The sequence below is a fragment of the Macaca mulatta genome, chromosome 7, assembly GCF_049350105.2.
Source record: "Macaca mulatta isolate MMU2019108-1 chromosome 7, T2T-MMU8v2.0, whole genome shotgun sequence".
In the NCBI taxonomy this organism is placed as follows: Eukaryota; Metazoa; Chordata; class Mammalia; order Primates; family Cercopithecidae; genus Macaca; species Macaca mulatta.
The window spans coordinates 52,199,714-52,226,329 of NC_133412.1; the positions used below are offsets into that span (position 1 = coordinate 52,199,714).

Consider the following 26,616-nt stretch of genomic DNA (forward strand, 5'->3'; position numbering starts at 1 on the left):
GGGGTTGGCAGCCATGGACCTCATTCTGCTTTGAGCTCATACCTTCATTGGGCTTGGACATGGCTCTCTAGTGTCTGAGCCCTTTTGGCATCCTTCTCCCTAAGGAATGACAGAAAAGTGTTGAGAATTCATGAACAGGTCAGATGGCATTACAGCTAAATCTAAAGGGCCCCATCCCCTTCTCCACCCCTCATTACCACCTTCACTGCAATACCATCATTGTTCTCTATGCAACTGCAAACATTTATGAAGCACCCACTATGAGCAATTGCTGTTCTGGATTTTAGGAATATTACATTGAAGAAGAAGAAAAAAACCAATAAGGCCTTGTCTTCGTAAAGCTTGCGTTCTTAGGGAGTATGGAACAGACAATAAACAAATAGTTCATAAGCAGATATCAGCTAATGATAAGGGGTCTGAGGAAATTCAAACAAGGTCACATGATACGGAGTCCTTGAAGGGGCTATTTGGACTCCTCATGGTAGCTGAGTACAGTTATGAGCTAAGCTGCTATAACAGAGATCAGGTTCCTGCCCCCTTATTGTTGCGCCTAAAGTGCTGCCTGCGACTTCATCATGGAAGGTACCTGGTATTCATCTCTGCATCCTGGACTTCGGGAAGGCAGCGGCAGGGCTGGGGCCATCAACTCTTCCACCCTTTAAATCAAATATTGCACAATGGGTCCAGAAGACACCACCTGACACCTGGAGGTCTTAGAGTCCTGCGGACACTCTAGCTGCCGAGGCTTGTGACAGTGGGCCTCTCAGGCCCCTTGTTCACATGGTCAACAACTCCATCCTAGGGGCAGCTCTTTGCACGTGGTCAGACGTGATCAGTGCTGCCACAGAGCGGAAATGCTTCAGGAGAAATGAATGTGCATGCCCTATTTGGGCCCAGCCCCAGCCCGAGGACATAGGGCTTCCCCTATGAGCCTCCATGTCCAGGAGTTTCGGGCACAGGCTGTCCTGGATAATTGGACATTTTGGTGAACACAGCTTCCCCACACCCACCACCCCCACATCACCCATTCTCAGGGCTCTCAGAACCAGCATGGAGAAATTTGCAAATAGGCAGAGACAGACGATGTCTCTCTCAACAGCCCACCCTGGATGGCGATCTCCTTGGCAGCGAGTGGCCATCCCAGCCTCTCCTCCCGCGCCGCCGTGATGGAGAGCTCACTACCGCCAGGAACAGGCCTTCCCATGACTGAGTGGTAGAAATGGCCACCCTACATTGAGCTCAACCTGCCTCCTGGGGCCCTCCCTCTGCCCCAAGCTCCTGGCTTTGCCCCTGAGGCTGCAGGGCAACCCCAGCAAGCCTCCTACATAGATCCCATAGTCAACCAACACTTTTGAGGGCAGACAAGATAACAAAGCCTGCAGTCTCAGTGAATGGCAAGAGGTGTTGGTCTCTGGTTTGGAATATTGCATTTGAAGGTGGCTGGTTTGTGATAGGTTCATTTTTTACCCTCTGGTGGGACTTCTCTAGTAATTTGCTGCTTAAAGTGATCTGCCTTAAGATGGTTTGTGTGTGTAGGTGAGTATATGAACACACACAGATCACACAAAAACTAGAAAAACATGTACACTCATATACAAAAACATACACACAGAAAACTTCCCTTTATTGTACATTCAGTGGGGGCTGGCCTTTGAGATCGATTAGGCTCTAAAAATCCATGAGTTTGGCTGGGTGTGGTGGCTCACGCCTGTAATCCCAACACTTTAGGAGGCTGAGGCGGGTGGATCACGAAGTCAGGAGTTCAAGACCAGCCTGGCCAACGTCGTGAAACCCTGTCTCTACTAAAAATACAAAAATTAGCTGTGGTGGTAGGCGCCTGTAATCCCAGCTACTTGGGAGGCTGAAGCAGGATAATAACTTGAACCTGGGAGGTAGAGGTTGCAGTGAGCCAAGATGGCGCCACTGCACTCCAGCCTGGACAACAGAGCAAGACTTTGTCTAAAAAAAAAACAAAAAACAAAACAAAACAAAACAAAAAAAACTCCATGAGCCTATGGCCACTCCACATACACACACACATAAACACATACACACACACTTTGGTCTCCTCCATTCCCCCTCTGATCTCGGCCTCTTCTCTTTGAAGAGTGTGATGTGGTCCCCGGGGAGTCTACACTTCCCCAGGCAAAGCAGCTTGGCTCTCTTAATGAACTGGTTTCGAGATCCCACAGTATCCTGGGTGCCCTCCAGCTTGCAGCTAGCCTCTTTGAAGTGAGGCCCACACTTACCAGGTTTTCTGGGCTGACCATGTGGATTGGAACCTGGGATGCACGCAGTAGGTGCTCATTGCATCGGTTCCTGCCTCTCTGCCTGGAATGCACCTCCCCATGAGGTGGGACAAGTTCATACCGTCATCTTGGTATACAGCAACGTTTCTCTTCTTGGGTTTAAGATTTGGGATCCATCGCCTTACCCAGATGGGGCACCAGGCAGAAGTAGGGCCTCTCAGATGGGTGGCCACACCCTCCTCAGCCCACAGCCCCCAGACATGCTGGGAGGACTTGAAACCCCCTGGCTTCCTGGGAGTATAGAGAGGGTGCATTTGAGGAGAGGTGGTGGTGACACCTGCTGCCACCACTGAGGGCAGGGGCAGCTGCCATGGTCCCATCTGACCTTCCCCCTCCCTCTTCCCCTCACAGGGAGGGAGTGGGGCAAGTCTTTGATGCTACTCTGGTGGCTTCTTTTCAGACTAGTTACAAAGATCTCTCTGGAGACCAGCCCAGAGTGAGGACGAGTGGCCACTTAGCAAATACAGAGGAGAGGGCAGGGGACAGGCAGCATCACGCTGGCTTCTGAAAAATTTTTATAGATTTTTTGTAAGCCACACATGACACTCCTGGGCTAGTCCTTAGAGAAACCACAACACAAACCTCCCTCCATTTCTTCCCCAAGCACAGCGGCCTGAATGGGCCAGTGCCCAGAACAGTACAGCTGTCTCCTCCACTGGTTCTGCCTTCTGAAGGCTGTTCCCACCCACAAGACTCCATCTCTGAAAACACTACCATAAGGATGGATCCAGAGAAAGAGACCCTTTCCCTGCCACCATCTCACACCATCCCTCATTGCCCTCCCTCCCACACGCAAAGCCTCTGCCCGCCTGTCCTCTCATTGCCTCAGGTCAGTTGGCAGGAGGGAGAGGAGACAGATCCACCTCTTGCCCACAGGTGCCCTTTCCCTCACCTGCTCAGGTTCTAGGTCCAGTGTAGAGCTCTTCCCTTCCCATCCAAAGGAAGCTTAGAGCTGGGTGCAGTGGCTCTAGAGAGATTAAAATCTGTACACCTGTAATCCCAGCACTTTGGGAGGCTGAGGTGGGCAGATCACCTGAGGTCAGGAGTTCGAGACCAGCCTGGCCAACATGGAGAAATCCTGTCTCTACTAAAAATACAAAAATTAGCCGGCTGTAGTGTCAGGAGCCTGTAATCCCAGCTACTAGGAGGCGGAGGTTGCAGTGAGCCAAGATCGTGCCACTGCACTCCAGCCTGGGAAACAGAGCAAGACTCTGTCTCAAAAAACAAAAAACAAACAAATCAAAGGAAGCTTAGAATGGGGCGGGAGAGACATGAGAGTCTGTGCTTTCACAAGGCCAACCTGGCCCCCAGGTCACGGACTCTCAGTGTGGGAGCAGGGCTGGCCATCTCACCTCTCCTCCCACGCTGCCATGAGGGAGGCTCCTACCTGCTTTCCAGAATGCCTGAATCTCCCCATAGTGCTCCCTGCCTTGGGGACAATATTGGCCTCCCTTGGTGATCTTGCAACTCCCATGCTCCCCACTCCAGAGAAGGAGCTGAACGGTCCCTCCAGAACAGACACAGAGAGTTTGACAGACTCTACTTGGTCATTTCCCATGACAGAGAGCTCATTACCACCCAGAAAGGCCTCTCCATCCTCTACTAGCTCCTTTCTAAACTTCCTTCTGTCTTCTGTCTCTCTTCAGTTTCCTCCCTCTGGTCCTGCCTTTTCCTCCCAGAGGCCCGCTCCAGAGAAGTCAGGGCCTGTGACCATGTCAGTCCTACTGACATTTGCAAACTATTTATGGCATCTCCAGCCTGAACCCACTCTCCTTCCTCTTCCTCTTTGTAGCACTTGGTTTCTGATTATTGTCCTGCTGGTTGTCTCCTCTTGACAACATTCCTCTTAAAGTATCCCCCAAAACTGTGGGGCCCAATCAGCATTAGAGGTAGAGTAGGACCATCACTCCCTCTCGCTGAATACATTCTCCCCTTTGGTGCAGCTGAAGCCTAGCTTTGGTTCTATTTTAGCATTTATCAAAGCAGTGAGGGTCCATTTAGAGCCAGAGTCTCTCTCTGGCACATCAGTAGGCAACATGTCTGCATCTTGCCTCCCTGCTGTTCTATATTGAACTTAGACAGGGTTTCTCCCCTGTGGTGTTTCACCTTTTTCATCTCAGCCCATCTTCTAAGCTTGAGATCATTCTGGACCCTGATTCTATCATGCAACACACAGTCTGATCTGTACCCCCAACCCCAAGCTTCAGGTCATCCGTGGAGGTGGCCAGGACACTTGAAGTGTTGCAGTGTCCACCTTGTAATCCTGTAGACCTGGGCTTGAATCTGGATCTTCCATTTGATCTTAGCCATCCTGAGTTTCACTGTTCTCATCCATAAAAGGGGATTGTAATCCCTACCAGCCAGGAACATAGTGAAGATTGAATGAGGGAGCATGTGCAGATGCCTAACACAGTGTCCTGCAGATGCTCGGTAAAGGATCTCTTAGTGTCGTTCACCCAGGTTTCTGACAAACGTGCTGAACTCATCAGGGATGAGGACAGGGCTCCTGGGGGAGGGGAGATGGTAGAGCCCTGTGAACCCATCACTTGGCACCCGCCCCTCATGACAGCTGCTCCACCAGCTTCACATCCATAATGACATCAGGAGGCCTTGTCAAGTGCTGAAGATAAACATCGCCAGCACCACATTTGGTCTCGCTGCAATTTTCCGAGAATAAAGAAATGGGAAAAGTGACAGACAATCATCTCTCCAGAAGCTAGATTTGCTAAAGTCCTCAATGTACCCTGCCCTGAGTTGGAGGCTGTGGAGCCTAGGAGCTCACAGGCCAGAGTGGGAAGGGCTGGACCGAGAGGCATACTGCTTCCAATTGCTAGTCATTCAGAAGACCTGCTTTAGCTCATCTCAAATGCCTCATCAGGCTGGGCATAGTGGCTCACGCCCATAATCCCAACACTTTGGGAGGCCAAGATGGGCAGATTACTTGAGCTCAGGAGTTTGAGACCAGCCTGGGCAACATGGCAAAACCCCATCTCTACTAAAAACACAAAAATTAACCAGGCATGGTGTTGTGCACCTGTAGCCCTAGCTACTTGGGGGCACTGAGGCAGGAGGATTGCTTGAACATGGGAGTTTTAGGCTGCAGTGAGCTATGATGGTGCCACTACACTCCAGCCTGGGCAACAGAGTGAGACCCTTTCTCAGTTATTTTTTAAAATGCCTCGCCAACCACAGGACCCAGTGTTGCCTTGAGAATGTGAGCCTACAACTCCCGGCTGCAGATGGAGTATATTAAGTCAGAATGCAGAGATGACTGAGGAAACTGGACTTTGGACACTCCCTTCCCTTGCTCTGCTCTCCCTGTGAGCCCAGTGCATAATTGGTAGATTGAAGAAGGGGGAGGGAAGGAATAGAGAGAGACATGGCAGAAGCTTCTAGACAAAACTTCTCAGAAAATGGGAGTTGGTCTTGGGATTCCCCCCTACTCAAAGCCCAACCACCTTAGCATAGACCTCCCTTCAGTCCCTTCAGCCAAGATGTATCGCTGGCCCAGCCAAGGTCATTCATTCATTAACCATTTATTAGATTTCTTTTTTTTTTTTTTTTTTTTAGACGGAGTCTCGGCCTGTCGCCCAGGCTGGAGCACAATAGCATGATCTTGGCTCATTGCAACCTCCGCCTCCTGGGTTCAAATGATTTTCCTGCCTTAGTCTCCCCAGTAGCTGGGATTACAGGTGCCCACCACCATGCCCAGCTAATTTTTGTATTTTTAGTAGATATGGGGTTTCACCATGTTGGCCAGGCAGGTCTCAAACTCCTGACCTCATAATCTGCCTGCCTTGGCCTCCCAAAGCCATTTATTAGATTTCTAACCTGTGCTGAGCAGTAAAGCACCCCAACAGATCACTACCACCCATCTTACTAAGGGTCCTGGTTGACATTGGTGCATTGAGTATACAGAGGTCAGGGGAAGTGTCACAGAAAGGCATGGTTTGAGCTCTGTTCCAAATAGTGGGTTGGAAATTGGCAAAGCAATGGTGCTTCAGGCAAAGGGACCCCCACATGCAAAGACATGGAGGCATGACAGTGTCTGGAGCACATGACATATGGGAACTGTAATGGGCAGTAAGACTAGAAAGCTAGATGAAGTCTAGATTGTAGAAGACCTGGGTGTTAGGGTGCAGGGTGAGGGCTTTGTCATAAAGTGGCAGGAAACTAAGAAAGGTCTTGGAGCAGCAGTAGGATGTGATCTCAACTATGTTGGAAAAGTCTCTCTGCATAAGAATAGAGGAACCCAAGGGAAAAAATTAAATTCAGAAAGCCAGGTTTCAGGGTAGCAAGAGTGAGCCCACAGTCAAACCACTGAGTCACAGGCAGAACTTCCATACTAAAATCCTCAACAGAATTTTTAAAAATTCTTATCAGTGGCTCAGCTCTCCTGGCCTCACAACTTGCTTTGGGATTAACCCTCTAACAAACACCACTTTCTGGCAAATGAATCATGGTCCCACCAAGGATTAACACTGGGGTCCTTCTTGGCTGGGAGACAAACTCAGAGCTTCAAACCACTGCAGCTGCAAGAGCATGCAGGATGCCATAAATGAGGCTCGCTATATGCAGGGGAGGCAGCAAGCCCTCTTGGAGGGGCCTGTTGTCTGAGCTTCGCCTACAGCTGAAGAGATAAGAACCTACAACTGCAGCCACAGGAAATGACAAAGCAGTGACTGATCGGGGAGCTGCTGCACAGGGCTCATTACAGCGCTTGCCAGTGGGCGAGACACCCTTATCAGGGAGAAAATTGCATCAGGCCTCCTGAATTACTAGCGATTGGAAGCAGATTTCTTGGGACTCACTTTGTTAGATACCTAATGAGCGGGATACAGGCGGGCAGAGCCCAAAGCCGGCAGGGCGAGGGACAAATGTCTTTGTTAAACAGAATTTGTCAGTTTCCGCTCCAGGCCCCCTGGGGAGGGTTCAGGGCCAGCTAATTGAATTAAGAGCATGTGCGCTCCAGCGAGAAGGCTCAGGGCGGGGCGAGACGCAAGCAGGCCGGAAGGCGGGCACTTTCAGCACCAAGGACAGCAGCTGCAGCCTGGCTAGTCTGTAATTGCGGGGCAGGCTGAAACTGTTGCATTTTGCATGACTGGGGATCTAGGGGATGGAATGGGTAGGAGGAAGGCAGAGGATGTTGTGGGGAGGAGGGAGACAGTTGACCTAAGAAGCCTCAAGCCTGTGATGCCATTGGCCTGGTCTGTCTCAACAGACCCAACTCTGCTAGCAACAGTGAGTGCTGGGAGGAGTGAGGAAGGCGTGTCTTCTCCCCAACCATGGCACTTATATGTGGTGTGGGCAGATGCAGCAACACAGGGAGCAGTGGGCTGAATGCTGGGTCTGAGCTAGTGCGTGGCCATGCATCTCTTTGAGCTTTCAAAGTCAATCTCCAATTACAGTCTTAATGAACCAGGATGTGCTACAGCCACGAAGCCACAGGGACAGGGGCCACTTGTCAGCCCCAAGCTGCCCCAGCAGGCAAGGCTTGTCAAATACAGAAACAAACATGCAGGCTTGTGGAGCGGGCCAGCAGCTCCCACCCTACCTGGAGGAAAGGAGAGTGAGGCAAGGCTGGGCTTGATTAGGAGGAGTTAGTCTTGGGATGAGTTAGTCTCCAAGGCTCTCCCCATCCTTCACTGACTCACCATCTCCTATGGGTTGGCTCTTTCTATGGTCTCGAGCAGCCTGGCCCTCTCTGTGGTCTCAGGCAAGCTCCCTTCCTTGAGAAGCAAGGGGGTGAGGGCATAATTTCCTCCCCCAAATGTCAGCTGATTGAAGCTGTGGAGTCTGGAGATATAATGCTGACCCTAAAGAAGGAGAACTATTAGGGAGAATTTAGACATGATGGGTCTCTTGGTGCCCCTCACCTCACATGACAAAAGCAACTCCCTCTGAGGTGCCCTGCAGGATCTGTGCTGTTTAGAGGTCTAAAGATTTCACTATAAAAGTTACCTCTCCACCTTGCCTCCAAATCCCAGGCCAGATGGATCCTGGCAAAGTTGAATGGGACAGGAGAATGGGAAGGTGGGCAGAGACATGCAGGGTGGGGAGGTACAGGCATGGAGCAGCCATGGGAGCAGATCCTGGCCAGGGTCAACCCCAGGGTAGGGCAGGACAGAACCATTGAGTCTGGCAGGCACTACAGGAAGGGTGGCTGGAGCAGGGATGGGCAGGATAGACTTAAAGTCCATAGATACTCTGCCTTGCCTGCCCTCCTTCCCAGAGCCCACCCCCACATCACCCCCTAAGAGACTGATAGGGTAAAGGCACTGGTCTGGACTGAGGGGTTGTTCTCACCTTTATTTTAGCTTTGTGATGAAATTAAATGGATTATACATGGTAAATTTCAGAATCCACATAAAAGTACCTGGTGAGTGCCCAGCTCAGCTCTGACCAGGGGCTCAGTAAACATCAGCTCTGGGTTATTGCATTGACTCATCTGGTGCTGGGGCCACACTGAGTGGATGTCAGGGAGACAGGCTGTGGGGGAGGGAACTCCCTTGCAATTGTCCCTGCTTTCAGTACTGATGGGGGCACCTCTAGAGACCTCTCCCTTGATTTCATTACTTCTACTTCCTCTCCTAACTGGATTAGATGGCAGTCTATGAAATCCAGGGCATGGAGATTGGCTTTCTGCCTGGAAATGAGCAGAAATGTCATTATAGGTCTTGAATCAGCATCTCACCCCAGCCCCAGGGGCCACCTGGTCAATGGGAAGATGGTCTTTGCCCTGTATTTATGCTTTCCTTCATTCTCTCCTGCATTCATCCATCCATTCATCCACCCACCCATTCATCCATCCACACAATACACATTTTGTAGCTCTTCCTCTGCAGTCAATCTGGTGTTCAGCTGTTCTGAGAAGGAGACAGATGTGGTATTTTTTCCTATCTAAAACACATGGCCCAAAAACCCTAAACCATCTGACTCAGATGCTACCCTGGGTGTCTTCACGTCAGTGGGGAACCTCCAAAGTGAAACCCGCCCTCCATGAGCCATAGCTACTGAGAGGACCCCGTGGGAGAGACCGCCAGGCCTGATGCCCACAGACAAAACAGGCCCAGGAGTCTTGATCATGAAGTGCAGTAGGTGGCCTGCCAAAATCAGCATCGGGGTCCCCCAGTGTCCCACTCTTCCCATTCCCACAGTCTTGTTATAGCTGCTTTCTCTTTGGCGTTGTCTAGTTTGCACCCATTTGATGGGGAGTTGGGGGATATAGAGCCCAGACTTAGCCAAATGCCTCTGTGTACTTGTGTGACTGTCCCTTACTCTATAGACATTGCCAGAAACGTCTTCGCCTTAATGAATTTCTGCACAGCAAAGTTTATTTGAAAGTGGCATAAAAGAATAATTACTTAAAGAATTTCAGCGGTAAAGTGAAGGGTCCTTGTCCCAATTCATTGAGTTAGTATGCATGGACTTTCCTATAGAAGAACCACTTAAAAAGAGGCCCACCTGCACTCATTCCCTCTCTGGTTGTTCAGGGTCAAACACCAGGGCACCTCCAACTCTGAGCGCATCTGTACGAGTTGGCAGTGTGCCCGTTGCTCTATTTATTTCTAGCCCAAGACTCCAGACAGTGGAATAATTTGTCTGCTATGCAGCCAAGAGAGGATTCCAACAGCTGGTGCAGGGTGGAACTGGCTCACCTTTGAGGGCCCTGAAAACCCTAGGACTGCATGATTCTTGAACAATGAGTATGTTTTAGAGATAACCATGAATTTCCAACAGGGCTTTAAAGTAACCCCTCCCCAAAGGGAGCACAGACATGTCCCTAAGCCCAAGGAACTTAAAGTTTGATTTAAAAAACAAAAACAAAAATAGCAGCCAGGCACAATGACTCATGCCTGTAATCCCAGCACTTTGGGAGGCCGAGGCGGGCAGATCACAAGGTCAGGCGTTCGAGACCAGCCTGGCCAATATGGTGAAACCTCATCTCTACTAAAAACACAAAAATTAGCCAAGTGTGGTGGTGGATGCCTGTAGTCCCAGCTACTCAGAAGGCTAAGGCAGGAGAATTGCTTGAACCCAGGAGGTGGAGGCTGCAGTGAGCTGAGATCATGGCACTGCACTCCAGCCTGGGTAAGAGAGCAAAACTCTGTCTCAAAAAAAAAAAAAAAGAAAGAAAGAAAGAAAAGAAAAGAAAAACAAAAATAGCTTAGAGAGCAACATGAAAGCACAGCCAGCCAACTGCTAGATCAGAAGAACCCAGAAAATCTACAAGTCAGTGTGAGCTGAGACGTCCAGGCATCCTTGGGTGGTGGGGAGGCTGGTATTTGAGTGGCATCAGACTTTAGACACATGAGAGTGATAATCCTGCCAAGGGAGAAGGAGAACAGGAAAAGAACATGGAGGGAGATGAAGGCTCATCAGAATATACAGAGAGGAGAGACTCTCTGCTTAATGGGTGGTAAGATTGAAGGATGATAGAGGAGATGAAATGGAAAATAGGTCTACATAGCAAAAGGTGTCAAAAGAGTAGAGGATTTTAGAAGCTGTTGTTGCTGCACCAAGTTTGGGTGTCAGAGATGGCATAGTTCATTTATTCTTCCACCAAAAATGTATTGAGTGCCTACAATGAGCCAGACACTAGAGATAGACAAGGTTCCTTGCTGACATGGGACTCATGGGGAGGCAGTTAAGAAGTAAATGCATTTTTAAATTTTCTGGTAGAGTAAGTGCTATGAACACAGTAAAAGGGGATAAATGAATAGAGAGTATATTGGAACTGGGATTACTTTAGATAGAGTGGGCCTCTATCTCAAAAGGCAGGAACCCCTGAGCAGGTCACATTTGGGCTGAGACTTGAATGATAAGAAGGAGACAGCCATGTAAAGATCCCTGAGGACCTCCAGGAAGAGAACAGCAAATGCCAAGGCCCTGAGGCAGGAGAGAGCTTGGCTTGTTGGAGGAACAGCAAGGGCCATGTAGTTGGGGCCCAGTGAGCAAGGGGTAGGTGGTAGGAGGTGTGCACGGGCCAGCCATGCAGGGCCTCCTGAGCCATGAGGAGGAGAGGCTTGGGGTGTAGAAGGTGTGCTTATGGTAGATGGGCAGAGAGAAGGAGCCTGTTCCAAAGTTTCTCTGCACCTTCTCTTCTCAGAGACCAGAAAACTTCTTGACACCAAACAACAGCAAGGCTCTTCCTACCTTGGACCCCAAGATCCTAGATGAGAAGCTGGGAACCATCCAAGAGTCCTGGTCCAAGGACACAGTGAGCTCCACAATGGACTTGAGCACGTCCATGCCACGGGAAGTAGAGGAGGAGCCTCTGGTGCCTGAGACGTCCCGCGACACAGTGAGTGTCTCTCCCCAGGTGGGAAGGGCCGGGGCAGTGATGAGGCCATGGGAAGGGGACTTAACTGCCATCTGCAGGACTGGTTCATGCCTCAGGTGGCCAGCAGACCTCCCCTTAGGCACACTCTGCATGTGAGTTACCCCGAAGTCAAACTGCTGGGAGCTGTGGCTTCTTCATTTGCAGGGTCTCTTCACCTTTTGAGTGGAACTCCCGTGTAATTTCTTTCAAAACAAACACGTGCAACACTTGGAAGCCAGGGTTCCATTTAGGTGTGTAGGCATCAACCCAGAACTTCCTGAGGCGCACGGCCACTGGGTAGTGGGCAGCACTTTTAAGAGATTCATTTTCACTTATAACGGGAGAAACTGGGGCTCAAAAAAAGAGGACACAGGTGGTCATGGTGGCTCACGTCTGTAATCTCAATATTTTGGGAGGCCAAGGCGGGCGGATCACCTGAGGTCGGGAGTTTGAGACCAGCCTGACCAACATGGAGAAACCCTGTCTCTACTAAAAAAATACAAAATTAGCCGGGAATGGTGGTGCCTGGCTATAATTCCAGCTACTCAGGAGGCGGAAGCAGGAGAATCACTTGAACCCGGGAGGTGGAGGTTGCAGTGAGCCAAGATTGCGCCATTGCACTCCAGCCTGGGCAACAACAGTGAAAATCCATCTCTAATAATAATAATAATAATAATAATAATAATAATAATAGAGGACACCAATTTTGGTGACAGAGTCTGTGTCCTTGATCATGGGAGCTGTTGTGTCTTCCTGTTGCCGGTTGAGCAGATGCTCAGAAAGGGCTGGTGGATGGCCGGGCGCGGTGGCTCAAGCCTGTAATCCCAGCACTTTGGGAGGCCGAGGCGGGCGGATCACAAGGTCAGGAGATCGAGACCACAGTGAAACCCCGTCTCTACTAAAAATACAAAAAATTAGCCGGGCGCGGTGGCGGGCGCCTGTAGTCCCAGCTACTCAGGAGGCTGAGGCAGGAGAATGGCGGGAACCTGGGAGGCGGAGCTTGCAGTGAGCCGAGATCGCGCCACTGCACTCCAGCCTGGGCAACAGCGTGAGACTCCATCTCAAAAAAAAAAAAAAAAAAAAGAAAGGGCTGGTGGAGGTGGCCAAAGTGACATCCTAATTTGCTGAGGAGTCAGTGCTGGGTCTCAGCCCTTGATGCAGAGCGCTAAAGAATGGGCTACCAAAGAGACAGTCCAGGGAGGTGCTACCCAGTAACCATGGCTGAATTCTTGGGTGGCTTCCTCCCTTCTTCCACAGCGGGTCCCATGGGGAATGCTGCTCTGGAAGATCTTGAGAAAAGGCCCCAGACAAGGCCACCAGTCCATAGGGAAGTCCAAGCCATCCCCCTCCCAGGACCTGACCTCCTCCACCAACAGCCTCCTCATCTTCCCCTGGCACTTCTGCACATTTCTGGAACGTGTCCCACCGAACGAATAGGAAGGCTGGCTGGCTGCTGGGCATGCCCAGGGTTCTTCCACATGAGCACCCCTGCCCACCTGGGAGCAGGGCCGTCCTGCTCATGCACCACAGCACTCATAGGCCATCTTTACGATTTCCTCCTGTCACCTCTGGCCCTTGAGGAAACAGCCCTTGGGATCAACATCCAGTTCAGCCATAAACTGCATTGAAAATTTAAAAACCCTATCTTTGGAGATTTGGGGCAGCATGAATAAGCCACTTCCTCCTGCCCTCTCCACATCCTGGCCCCGTGATTCCCCCTTCTTGTGCCTCTAAGCAGAGGTAGTAAAGGAAGAGAGGCCAGGTGCATGGCCCACATCTGTAATCTCACCACTTGGGCCGGCTGAGGTGGGAGGATCACTTGAGCTCAGAAGTTTGAGATCAGCCCTGGCAACATAGTGAGATCCTGTCTCTACAAAAAATTCAAAAAATTAGCCGAATATGTTGTTGCATGTCTGTAGTCTCAGCTACTCAGGAACCTGAGGCAGGAGGATCACTTGAGCCTGGGAGGTCGAGGTTGCAGTGAGCTATGATCGTGCCACTGTACTCCGGCTTGGGTGACAGAGCAAGACCCCGTCTCAAGAGAAAAAACAAAAGAAAAGAAAAAACAGGCCAGGAAAGAAAGAAAAGGGAAGGTGCCATCACAGGGAAAGGCACATGGGAAAGGAGGAGAAAGAAGGCATTCCTCCTCAGTCTCAGCCCTGCGGAGGGCTCAGAGCAACCTCTCCTGCTCAGCTGCCCAGGACGGGCCAACCAGCCAAGCCTCAGCCCTCCCCAAGCTAAGCCTCCACCTTCCCCCAAGGATGCAGACCTCAGCCCCTGACTCACACTACCTCTGGGAGCAGGAGCCTCAAGCACCTCCTGGCTGGACAAGCCTCTCACATCAGTCACTTGGGCACTGACACAGCACAACCAAGGAGGAGGAAGTACCCAGCCCTGCTCCTGGTACTGGGCATGGCAGGGAGTCCTTCGTTTGTAGTCTGCTGGTAAAGCATCCAAGGTCTGAACGGAGGTCAGTAGGTCTGAGAGTCTGGATTATTTGAGAGAAACCAGATACAGATGTCTTAAGACCATGGATTTGTTTGTGGGAAGTGAGACACAAATTGTGGGGTGGGTTGGGTTGGAGTCTGCACTGTGCTTATAAAATTTGATGATGATGATGATGATGATGGTGATGGCGATGATGATGATGGTGATGATGATGGTAATGATGATGGTGGAGGAGGAGCAGAGAGGAAAAAATAGAGTGGAGGAAGAAATGGCCTTTAAATATAGAATGGATCTGAGAGGTGGGCAATATAAACAGTGTTTTCAACATCTGAAAGAATATTAGAGTAACATGGGTAGCGGACAAGTCTTGATTTTCTCTTAAGAATTAAACCAAAAGAGATGGGACCAGGCTGCAGCTTGAGAAGTCAAGGTTAGCCATTAGGAGGAAGTGTGTTTTGGGTTTTTGTTTGTTTGTTCATTTGTTTGTTTTTGAGATGGAGTTTCGCTCTTGTTGTCCAGGCTGGAATGCAATGGTGCGATCTCAGCTCACCACAACCTCTGCCTTCTGGGTTCAAGAGATTTTCCTGCCTCAGTCTCTTGAGTAGCTGGGATTACAGGCATGCGACATCATGCATGGCTAATTTTGCTTTTTTTTTTTTTTTTTTGAGGCTGAGTCTCACTCTGTCACCAAGCTGGAGTTCAGTGATGCAATTACAGCTCATTGCAACCTCCACCTCCCGAGTTCAAGCAATGCTCCTGCCTCAGCCTCTCGAGTAGCTGGGATTACAGGCACGTGCCACCATGCCCGGCTAATTTTTGTATTTTTAGTAGAGACGGGGTTTCACCATGTTGGCCAGGCTGGTCTCGAACTCCCAACCTCAGGTGATCCACCTGCCTCGGCCTCCCAAAGTGCTGAGATTACAGGTGTGAGCTACCACGCCCAGCCAGGAGGAAGTATTTTTAAGCAACTGCAACCATTGTCAGTGACAGAGGAGTGAGGAGAGAAGGAAGTGGCCTGAGCGTGCTAGGCGGGAGTTCTGGGAGGCTCTGAGTGATACCCAATACCCACAAACTGCAGAGGTGTTGTGAGCTGGGTCTGATGGAGAACTCACTCAAGCATGCCCACCCTGGGCATCACCTCCAGCATGCCCATCAGTGGCTCATTCTCCCAGAGAGAGTGTTCCTGGTCCCTCTACCCTCCCTCTTGCTGGACACCAGGTGAGGCCTTAAGGACTGGCTGCTAGCCCTGGTTTGCTATCAGGTTAGGGCCACTCAGCCACCACCATCCAGCCCTTGAACTAAAGAGCTTATTTTACTGACTTACTCGCCTCTGGGCTCCAGAGCCCTGCCCAGGCCTGGCCCAAGACAGATGTTGGTAAATCCTAGTTGGGAAATGGAATAGAACCCCTGGCTGGACAGCAAGAGAATCAGAAAGAACCTTAGAAAGTATCTAGACTGATTTTCTCATTTTACAAAGGGTGGCAATGAGGTGGCCCAGGGATGGGTAGGAATGGGCCTGCCCAAGGCTTCCTGACATGGCAATCTCATGCTGCCTTGCATCCAGCCAAGGAAATACTGGACGCTACAGAGGCCTGCATGCTCAGTCGACCTGGCACCTTCGGGTCCCCCAGAGACTCACAGAGTATCCAGGGCAGTGGGTATGTCCCTCTCCCTTACCCATCCCACTCTGTTCCAGGCACCCCGCCCCTCTTTGTTCCTGACTCTTGGCTGCGTCCTTGTTTATCCTCTCACCCCTGGTTCGGTCCCCCAACTCATTTCTCTCTCTCACTCCCTCTCTCACTCGCCTTCTCGTTCTCACTCTCTCACTCTCCTCAGATTTACCAGGCTGGCTATTTCTACCTCTGACACTTTGCCCTAGAGGGGACCTAGAGACCCAGCCCCCAGCCCCAGCTCCTACCCACTGGCCAGAGCCCAGAAGGATCATAGCTAGGACCCAGACACACATGTTCACGTGGCCAGTAGATCCCAGTTACAGGCAATAGAACGTGGGTGGGTAGCAACAGTGTACGGCTCCATGACAAGCACAGGTAGCCTAGCTGTGTAGCAATGGGTCACTGTTCCATAGCAACCAAACAAAATTACATAGCAATGGATGAACTCAAGTGACCATGAGGCACAGTGACAAGCAGTCGAACATGGCCATGGAGCAGTGGAGTGTCGTTGCATAACAATAGACCCAAGCTGTAGAATCATGTCACACAGCCCTGCACTGCAGGAGGGTGCAATCATAGGAGTGAGTACGGAGCACAGTGTGGAAGCTGTGGGCAGACGTACAGAGTAGTAGCACTGGGACACAACTGAGTAACAATGGCACGGTCACAGTGTGTGCGGTTCCTGGACACGCGGCCAGGGAGCGGTGGCCAGCAGCAGGTCCCAGGGCAAGCAGCAGGCACCAGTGACATGGCAGTGGTTGCATAGTAGCCGAATGAAGAACTGTCTCCCTCATGCTGGGCCGTTGTCTCTGGCTGAGCCTCTTGGCCTCCCCTGATTTCCGGACTGTGTTGTCTATATCCAGTCTCATCATGCATTCCCCAGAGCCCGAAAAACAATTTTATCTCTGATTCCCTTCAGATCCTACTTCAGCTTAATAAGAAATTGAACAATTTTCTGGAGAGAAAAGCACCTTGGGAGTGGATGAGAGTGGAGAAGAGGAGGTCTATGCCTCTCTGTGCAATGCTGCCTGCTGCCCCTGGTCCTGCCTGTCCCACCCCCATGGTTCACTAAACCCACTGCGTCTCCCTGCCCCTGGATGTGCCCTTGATCTACCTCATTTCCAGGCTGCAACCCAACCATTTCTTCTCACCTTGGAACACTTAGTTTTGATGCAGGCTTTCAAGTTCCGTGTGGTTAACATGGTTCAACACTCTGGTCCTGGGTGGACCCACCGAGGTCAAGTCCCATGGGTATGGTCTTGGGTCGAGCAGGCAGAGGTAGAGGAAGCCTTATCTCCCTTCTGAGCAGCTCAGAAAGCCATTGGGAAGAGGTGAGCCTGTAAGTGAGTGTGAAGAGTGAGGTGCTAAGGTTCATCCTGAACACAGCAACTCTCCAAATAGTCAACAACCTGCGAGCATCTGCCCTCCACTCTCTGGGCACCCTGAGCCCACCTCACATGGAGCCAGGCCATGTCTCCTGATGCCAGGAGGGGAGCAGGTAAGGCAAGGGGGCTCCATGCCACCTCTAGATGGACCAACTTCCACCACAAAGGGCTTCTGAAACACCTGCCATGTGCCTGGACTCCCCATTCCTCCAGTCCATCAGAAAATCAGAACTCTCCACCCTGCCATGTGCCCAGCCCTGTGTCCAGCTGGGGCAGGGACATGGGGACAAAGAGATCAAGGACCTCAGTTCTGAGAACTCCCCAGTGGACAGGAGCAAGCCATACCCAGGGAGACGATTAGTGGCATAGAGTAGGCACACAGTAAATATTTGGTGGTGGATGAACAGGCAAAGGAGGGGCATGGTTGGGACAATGTAGATTTTTAACTGCCACACTTACCCAGCACTCCTGGACACACCTAGTGAGCCCTCCGTGAATGAGAGAGAGTTGGGGAGGTGGTGGATAGGGGGAGAGGCAAGCAAGGAAGTCTTCCTGGAGGAGGCAGGCTATGCTTTGGATAAAGAAAGGCAGATGTGCTCATTTACTATGAAAGAAGTGTGTATTCAGTGTTGTTTCCAGCACAGAAATTCAAGGACAGGGTCACTTCCCTCCTCTTCCTGTCTCTCTCCCTGTCTCTCCTGCTCTCTCTCTCTCTCTCTCTCTCTTTCTCTCTCTCGCCCTCCCCCGCTCTCTCTCTCCACCTCTCTCTCCTCTCTCTCTCTCTCTCTCTCTCTGACTCCTCTGCTTCCCTCCCTCCTTCTGCCTTGCTCAGAGGAGATTTGTGGCAGACCAGAGGGCCCTCATACCAGGAGATGAATAATTGACAAGGGTTGTTAAAAGATTCAGTGGAGTTTTTCCAACCTCCTCACGCTGGAATAACTCATTTCTTTCATTCTGTCTTTGAAAGCCTTTCCCCCCTCCCTCCACCTGTCTCCTCCACATCCCCGCCCCCTCTGAGCATACCGCTTTTGTTTCTCTTCCTTTCTTGAGTCTGCTAGACCCTAGAACGATTCAGCCTTAATCCCTCAGTTTCTCTAAATCCCCTTCCCCAGCTGCCCCCACCCCACTTACCCTGCTCTGGAGGTGTAGGTTGACTTCAGCAGAGACAGCCCCAGATAATGAGCACAGAGAGGAAGGAGGACCAGGGAAGCTGTGGCCTCTGTCAAGTCCCACTATGCCAGAGGTGGGCTCGGTCCTCAGGAAGGCAAGCCTCCCAGCACAGGGACCCCTTTCCTCGCAGGCAGGCAGAGAGGTGCTCTGGGGACTCTGGGTGACCATGTGCCTTGGTTTCTCCATCTTAGCATGGAAGAGGTGCTTGCCCTACCCTACCTGCCCCTCAGGATCAGATGGGAGAGGTGAGGCCCCCCAGAAAGGGCGGCTGGCTGTGTACCAGAGATACCCTGAGCCTAGTCTTTTCTGTCCGGCTGGCATGGCCCTGGGGTGACCACTTTACCCTGCCTGTCCAAGACTGAGGGGTTTCCAGACTATGAGGTGTTCAGTGCTTAAACCAAGACAGTCCCAGGCAAACCTGGATGGTGGCCACCCCACATGGCACAGAAACCTCCCCTGCCCCAGGTCTGCCCCACTGGAGGTTGCCACACCCTCTACCCTGTCAACCTCCCTCATCCACAGGGCACACCCCCCTGCCTAGCCCGGCCCAGCTCCACACTGTCCCTGCACTCACAGTGCTCCCACTGCTCCTGGAAGTGACCTTGAACTTCCTTCCCCTCTCTGGGCCCCAGTTCCTGCCTCTGACAGCACAGGAGGTTGGAGCAGATGTTCCTGAGTGCCCTGGGCCTCCTGCACTGTGGCTGGAGCCTTGGTCCTGCCCCCAGGCCCACACCCAGGATGGGGTCTGCGGCCTGGTGAGGACGTCAGCAGTCAGACCCGGCCTCCACTCCTCAGCACCACCTGGTGGAAGGTGACGAACTCTGAGCAGGAGTCTTTTGAGGCTGCCAGCAGCAGTCACCAGGGAAGGGACTCGGAGCACCCCTGCACACTGCCCACATTGGTGGCAACAAGCAGCAGGAACATCCGCCTAGGGTGGTGACATTGCAAAGCCTCGGGAGCCTGGGATTGGCACTCAGGAACAGGAATACGCAGGCCCCCCAGGGCCACTGGTTCAGGCACCAAGCCCAGCCTGGGAGCAGGGTCACCCAGGGCCTGGGAGTACAAGAGGACCGAGGCCCCAGATCCTTTGGAATCAAGAGAGACTGAGGAACTACGAGAGAAACAGGGAGTGAGACAGAGACAAAGAGAGCAGAACCAACCAGGGTCCACCCAATGGCCTCCAAACAGATGCCCCTGACTCAGTGTCCCCTTCAGGCCATCCCACACCAGCCACAAGACATGTTCCCAAAACACTGGCCACCCCAGCCTTCCTGCTGCCCTTCCTCAGTCTCCATAGCCCCTGACTTTACTGCCCAGCGTGACTACCCCATTTGCTGGGTTTGTCCTCTCTCCCAGTCTCCTCTCCAAGCATCCCTGTTCTGTGCAGCACACACTCACAAGCTCCTACCCAGGCCCAGCTCCCTACAGGCAGGAAGTCTTCTCAGGGCCCCAACCCTCCTCAGCTCCTCCCCTGCACTCTTGCAGGCCCTCGGCTGGGAGCACCGCATGCTGACCGGGACTGGAGGGGGTCCTACAAATAAATACTTAAGACGGGGCAACAGACCTGAGCCATGACTGAGAACACTCACCAGCTCTTCTCCCCTTCCTGTCCCTCCCCCAACTCTGACCTTTTCCTCTCCAATTCCTAAACACAATCACATACAGTGCTTACCAAGCATTTTAGCAAGGAAGGGAGGGAGGGGAGAAGAGTAGAAAGGAAGAAATAAGGATCACATCCCACATGTGTCTGTTACCTCCCTCTGCAGACCCCTCCTCTCATCTGTGTAGCTCTTGCAGGTTTATGTTCCAACTCCACCACTCCGGAGCTGTGTGACCTTGGATAAATCACTCCACCTCTCTGATCCTGTCTCCTCATTGTTAAGTGGAGGGAATACTGTCACCCTGTCCACCTCTTGAGACGATGGGGAGGATTAAGAAGAGAATGAGGGGCAGTGTGTTGGAAACTGTAAAGGGCTGTCCACTTTGCAGGAGTCTTAATAGTCACTGTGTTCGTGGGGCCCTGCGATCAAGGCTGAGTATAAAAAGGAAGCAAAAATCCCTCAGGCCTCTCCCTCTGACCCTTTCTCTGGCAAGACTGTTCCCAGACCCCTGACCCACTTCTCCTCCCTCCTTCCCCCATCCCTCGGAGTCTCAGCGGGCCATTCTCCTTCTCCATCCATCACCTGAGACTAAAGAGATTAATAAACGAGACTCATAACTCAGCTACTGGGATGCAGCAGATATTTACGGCTCCATTTCAATTTGCAGAGAGATTAAGTGTTTGTCGATTTATTGTCTCTTGGTGTGTGCAAGTGGCTGAGCAAGGCCCCCTGCAGGCCAGTCCCCTCCCCCACTCCACATGCGCTGCACCTGTGTGTGGGCTTCTCGACTCCCACCCCCAGCCCCCGGCCCTGGAGCTGGTGGGGAGCCTGGTGCTGCTCTGCCAGGCAAAGCTATGGGCCACTCCGGTGGGCCTGTCTTCCTGACCGACTTGGCCAGGTACCTAGGCTGATTTAGAGGGCCAACTCACACTCCTCCAGCCTTGTCCCTCCCCACCTGGCCAGGTAAATGTGCCCCAGATCCCAAGCTCCACACTTCTAGAACACTCTGTCAGTACCCAAGACCCCCAAATGGGCCTGAACCTGCTTCTTCTTCCTCCTCCTCTTCCTCCTCCCCTTCCTCTTCCTCTTCCTCCTCCTCCTCCTCCTCTTCTTCTTTTCTCTCCTCCTCCTCCTCTTCTTCTTTTCTCTCCTCCTCCTCCTCCTTCTTCTTCTTCTTCTTCTTGTTTTTTGAAATAGAGTCTTGCTCTGTTACCCAGGCTGGAGTGCAATGGTGCGATCTCGACTCACCGCAACCTCCACCTCCCAGGTTCAAGTGATTCTTCTGCTTCAGCCTCCCAAGTAGCTGGGATTACAGGCACCCACCACCAGGCCCAGCTAATTTTTGTATTTTTAGTAGAGACAAGGTTTCACCATGTTGTCGAGGCGGGTCTCACACTCCTGACCTCAAGTGATCCACCTGCCTCGCCCTCCCAAAGTGCTGGGATTACATGTGTGAGCCACCGCGCCTGGCCTGAACCTGCTTCTGAGGACTATGCAAGCTTAAGTCTACACTTCTAAGGGTTGAATACTTTTGCAGGGGTGCACCCTGAGGCCCAATAAGCAATGGCTATTTGCAGAGGGCACATGCTGGGAGCCTCCATTTCTGTTCTTGTACTGGGCACTACAGACATTAAGGATGGGCCTGGAGAGGTGAGGCGTCCATAGAGAAAGCCCCCCAGCCCAACTGAGGAGAAGTCTGCAAAGGCCAAGGGAAGTGAGACAGCATGAAAAGGAGCATCACCCCAGGGGATAAGGGGGAAGTACTGAAACACCAAGGATGAGCAGTGCTTTAGGAGCCAAGAAGGGGCCACATGAGCACAGGGAGCAAAAGTGTCTAGTGCCCCCAACCTCCGCAGACCCCCCAGCTGTCTCTCCCTTCCCTCTTGACTTTGTATTCTGGCACATGCGCCTACTCATTCATTCATGCATTCATTCATTTGTTCAACCAGGGTTTTGAGCATCTACTCTGTGCCAAGTCTGTTTATCTTGCCCCACAGATTCCTCCACTCATTTGTGCAGCCCCAGCAGGCATGAGTCCCATTTCCACCACCCAAGAGCTGTGTGGCCTTGAATAAATCACTCGACCTCTCTGATCCTGTCTCTTCATTGTTAAGTAGAGGAAATACTCTCCCCACCTCTTGAGGCTTTTGAGAGGACTAACAGGAGAGTGGATGGCAATGCATTGGAAACTGTAAAGGGCTGTCCACTTCTGCACTTTGCAGGAGGCTTGTTAATAGTCATTGTGTTGGTGGGATCCCTTGAGATCGAGCGGAATGAGGGGAGGCAGCACAACTCACCCAGGCGTTTCCCTCTGACCCTCTTTCCAGAAGTTCACTCCCAAGATATGTGACAGTCACATAAAGATAAGGGTCCGTACAAGGGTCCTTGTCCTCAAGAAGTCCCAATTCAGCAGGGAGACTCATCAAGAATGGCTGGAGGAGGGAGTGGTCAGGACTGGGGCCCAGGGTCCTCAGGGGATTGTGGGAGCTCAGAGGGGGTCTACCTAATCCTAACCCCCATCCACTCCCACCCCAGGCAGGACACACTTTCTACAGAGTGCCAGGGTAGTCTGCAGATGTCACTGTGATAAGCAAGAGAGAAAAGTCAACCAAGCGGCAGTGGTGGTTAGTATGAAACCATAACAGATCTTTGATTCGTTGGTGGAAGGGAAACGAAATTCTTCTTGTTCCTGCAAGAGGAATCTGTTGATCTGTTGAGTGGGAATTACTAGTTAGTGTGTGTGTGCCTGTCTCTCTCCAGGCTTGGCCTGGGGTCTCACCAAAAGGCACTGTGGGGCCTCAGGGCTAGTCCCTTCCCTGTCTGGACCTCAGTTTCTTTATCTGTATTAATGGAGTGAATGCCTCCCTCCAGTGAAGGATGAGAAAGTCTTAGCGGTGTGGGGGAAAGAACGGATGGGATGGGTGGAGTAGTGAGTGGACTGGCCAAATCAGGGCCTGCCCTAAGTACACAGAAGATCAGGCTCAGAGGAGATGAGAACGAGGTCACTCCGGGCAGAGGCCACCCAGGGAGAGAGAAAATTACTGCAGAGAGAGTGTTGGGCAGGAGGAGCATCAGGAGACATTGAGTCAGTTCTGACTTGAGGAGTCAGCCTGACTGACCCCTCCCCTCCTGGGCCACCGTCTCCCCTCCTGTGGAGTGAGGAGCCTGGTCTTGACAATTTCCTCTTTCATCCCAGCAAACAAGGCAGGCAGAGGCGGGACAGCCTCCTAGTGCTGCTCCTTAGTGAAATGGCTGGTGCTACCAAGTCTTGCTGTCCATCTTTAATTAAATGGTGGGTGGGCGAGGCAGGAGTGGAGTGCTCTCGGTAACTAAAGCCAAGATGATGAGGCCATAAATTGCTGAGGGCTTGAATCATCGATTGGTGAGAGTGAGGTGGACTATAGAACCAGAAGCGACTGGGAGAAAGAGTTGCTAACCTGGGAAATGGGGCTGGTCCCTTCTGTACTCTGTAAGCCCAGCCCAACCTTAGCACTCATTTTAATAACACTAAGTGTTCTCATCAAGATTCACTGAGCTCTTACTCTGCACCCAGAACTTTGGTCATAATCTCATGTAATCCTCGCTCCAGCCTGAAAAGGAACATACAATTATCATCCCCACTTCATAGGAGAGGAACCTGCTGGTAGCACAATAACCCTCCCAGGGCCACCAGACAAGACTGAGGGGGAGTCTTGGTCCAACACATGTCTGGGGTCTCCAGTCCAGTGCCTGAGCCTTGGCCGAGCCTGGTCACTCGGAGGCCAGGAGCCTGGTGAGCTTGACTCACCATCTTCCCAGCCTATCAGGGAGGAAGAGCTGCATCAGTTTCCTAGTAAACACCAAGACAAGCTCTGTGGCTGCAGCCCCCACCCCCCGGCCAAGGCCCACCTGGAACATTTGAGAGTACAAGCAAGGCCTACATACCATATGTCCAAACCCCGGGTAATTAAAATATAAATCAAGCAGAAGCTAGCAAACTCCTAAATATGTTCCATTCCTCTACCTCAATAAATACACCTTATGAACAACCTCAAAGAATTCTCAGCTTCCACACTGGCCCCTGGCAGTGTGGGGAGAGCCACTCCCAGGCCCCCACCCCTCAACCCCACCCACCCCCTTTTCTTCTCAGCTCAATTTCAGTCCCACACCTATGAGACTTTGTGAGCTCTTTCGAGTGCATAAGGGTATACTGCCACCTGCAGGAGGATAGGCCCTGGAAGCAGGGGAGTGCCAGGATCCCAGTTACCCAGGGTGAGGTCTTAAGCGGGCACAGGCTCCAGGTGGGCACGTCCGCCTTGGGACCACCAACTCCTCACCCCATGGGAAGGGTTGTGCCCCAAGGAGGGCCAGAGCAGGACCTTCCAACCCATGGGGCCCAGGGCTGGAGTCCCTCTTGTCCAGGGCTAAAGGCAGAACTGTCCCTCCCCCAACCCTCACCCCTAGCTTGGTGACTCTATCAGGGTGCACCCCTGAGTTCAGATTAAATGTTTTTCAGTACAGTCCAATTTCCTCCTGGCACACAGACTAGAATAGCCCAGTCCATGTGTGCAGACACACACACACACACACACACACACACATTTGGTGCTAAATATCCAATCAAGTCCGCAGATAATGGAGACCAGCCAGTTCACTCCCAGTTTAATCAGATAAAATACTCATTCATCGGCTCCTGCCAGCGGCTGCCGTCCCCTCCTCAGGGCGGAGTCAAGGGGGCGGGGAGGGCCTGTGGGGGAAGGGGCTAAGACCCAAGTAGCTTGAGCATGTGGGCTGTGCCTTTAAATCTTCAAGGAGGGGGGACCGCGTTGCCCACGGGGGACTAATTATCCTTCAGCCTTTAGCCAGCTCTTACTCAAACAGACAAAAGGGGGCTCAGCAGCTCTGGTGGTACTGAGCCTCTGCAGCAGAATTTTTTTCACTCTCAGATATGCAAATCCACCTCCACAGGGTGGACCCTGGGGTTGGGCTGCAGAGGGGCTCAGGGATTTGGAAGGACCAGGAAGGGCAATGACAGCTGGACCGTCTCAGAGGACTAGTTTGGGACTGGAAGCATCTCGCTCTTCCTCCTCAGGCTGGGTAGGGAGCCATTGAGTAGGGAGCTGCCAGGCTGGTAGGGAGGGTCCTGTGGTGGCCAAGATGAAGACCCCGCCCTCCTGCCTTCTCCTGTGTGTGGGTGGAGGGCTCCTGTGGAGGGCCAGTGGGCTCACTCAGAGAGCTGCCTCAGGATCTGGGAGCTGACCGTCCAGATGGGGCCCTCCTGCCCACCGCGGCCTCCCTCCTCCTAGGACACAGCCACCAGGTGACCTGTCCCAAGCCCAAATCTAGACATGCTACCCCCTGCCCTGAACCCATGCATGGTTCCCTTGCCTGCAGCAGGAGCCCCTCAGCCTGTTGGGCCCTGGGGCCTCTGAAGCCCCTTCCTCAAGCCTTTACCTGAACCCAGAATATTCTACCCACACTCAATGGCAGTGGTGCCTCCTCCCAGCTCCAGACCCGTGCTCCCAGCTCACTCCACCTTGTACCCCTCCCCCACCTCCACCTCCGGTGCCTGGCACGCAGTGGGTGCTCAGTAAGTGTGTGCCCACTGAATGCATAGAATGCCCCTTCCTGAGCAGCTTGGTGGACCAGAGGTGGTCTGGATCACAGACGTGTTTGCCTCCTACTCAGCTCCCAGCCAGCACCTACAGGAACCTCAGTCTCTTTAGCTGGGAAAGGCGGACAGTGCTAGCCCTTACCCCCAGGCTGGCTGTGAAAACCTCACAGTGCCTGGAGCAGCTCTGTGAGCCCTAAGAGCTTCTGGCGCCTTTTTTTCCACAGCAGGGAGTGAAGAGGACAGTGTAGGAGAGTGCAGAGGGTCTGGGAACCAGATTCCATCCCTCTCGGTCCCTCCAAGACCCTCGTTACACCACTATAGGCCATTCACTCAGGGAATCTGTTTATCCACTACAAATGGATCTGTGCCCCACCCATTCCAGACCCCCCAAGTCCTCCACCAGCCATCTCAACAGAACAACCTGGACCTTAAGAATGAGGGAAACAAAAACTCTGGGAGAAGCCGGCGCAGTGGCTCACGCCTGTAATCCCAGCACTTTGGGAGGCCGAGGCAGGAGGATCACTTGAGACCAGGAGCTTGAGACCAGCCTGGGTAACATAGCGAGACGCCGTCTCCGCAAAAATTTTTAAAACATTAACCAAGCGTGGTGACACATGCCTGTAATCCTAGCTACTTGGGAGACTGAGGTGAGGGAATTGCTTGAGTCTAAGAGGTCGAGGCTACAGTGAGCCACGTTCCCGCCACTGCACTCCAGCCTGGATGACAGTGAGACCCTGACTCAAACAAAATAAAAACAAAAACAACTCTGGGAAGATGGTCAGGAGGCAGGACTGGAGATGTGCTTGGTGCAGAAGGTCTGGCTAATCAGAATTTGAATTCTGAGGCTGGGTGCGGTGGCTCACGCCTGTAATCCCAGCACTTTGGAAGGCCGAGGCGGGCAGATCACGAGGTCAAGAGATTGAGACCATCCTGGCCAACATGGTGAAACCCGGTCTCTACTAAAAATACAAAAATTAGCTGAGCATGGTGGTGCATGCCTGTAGTCCCAGCTACTCGGGAGGCTGAAGCAGGAAAATAGCTTGAACCCAGGAGACAGAGGTTGCAGTGAGCCAAGATAGAGCCACTGCATTCTAGCCTGGGCAACAGAGGAGACT

General features: G+C 52.2%; 1 protein-coding gene across 1 annotated transcript in view; it reads left to right on the forward strand.

Moving 5' to 3' along the window:
* CCDC33 (coiled-coil domain containing 33) overlaps window positions 1-26,616 on the forward strand; it is a 100,534-nt gene that overhangs the window by 48,716 nt on the left and 25,202 nt on the right. The window contains exon 11 of the mRNA XM_015142698.3: window positions 11,419-11,613. Within this exon, the coding sequence (XP_014998184.3) occupies window positions 11,419-11,613 (195 nt within the window). The remainder of the gene's footprint in view (window positions 1-11,418; window positions 11,614-26,616) is intronic.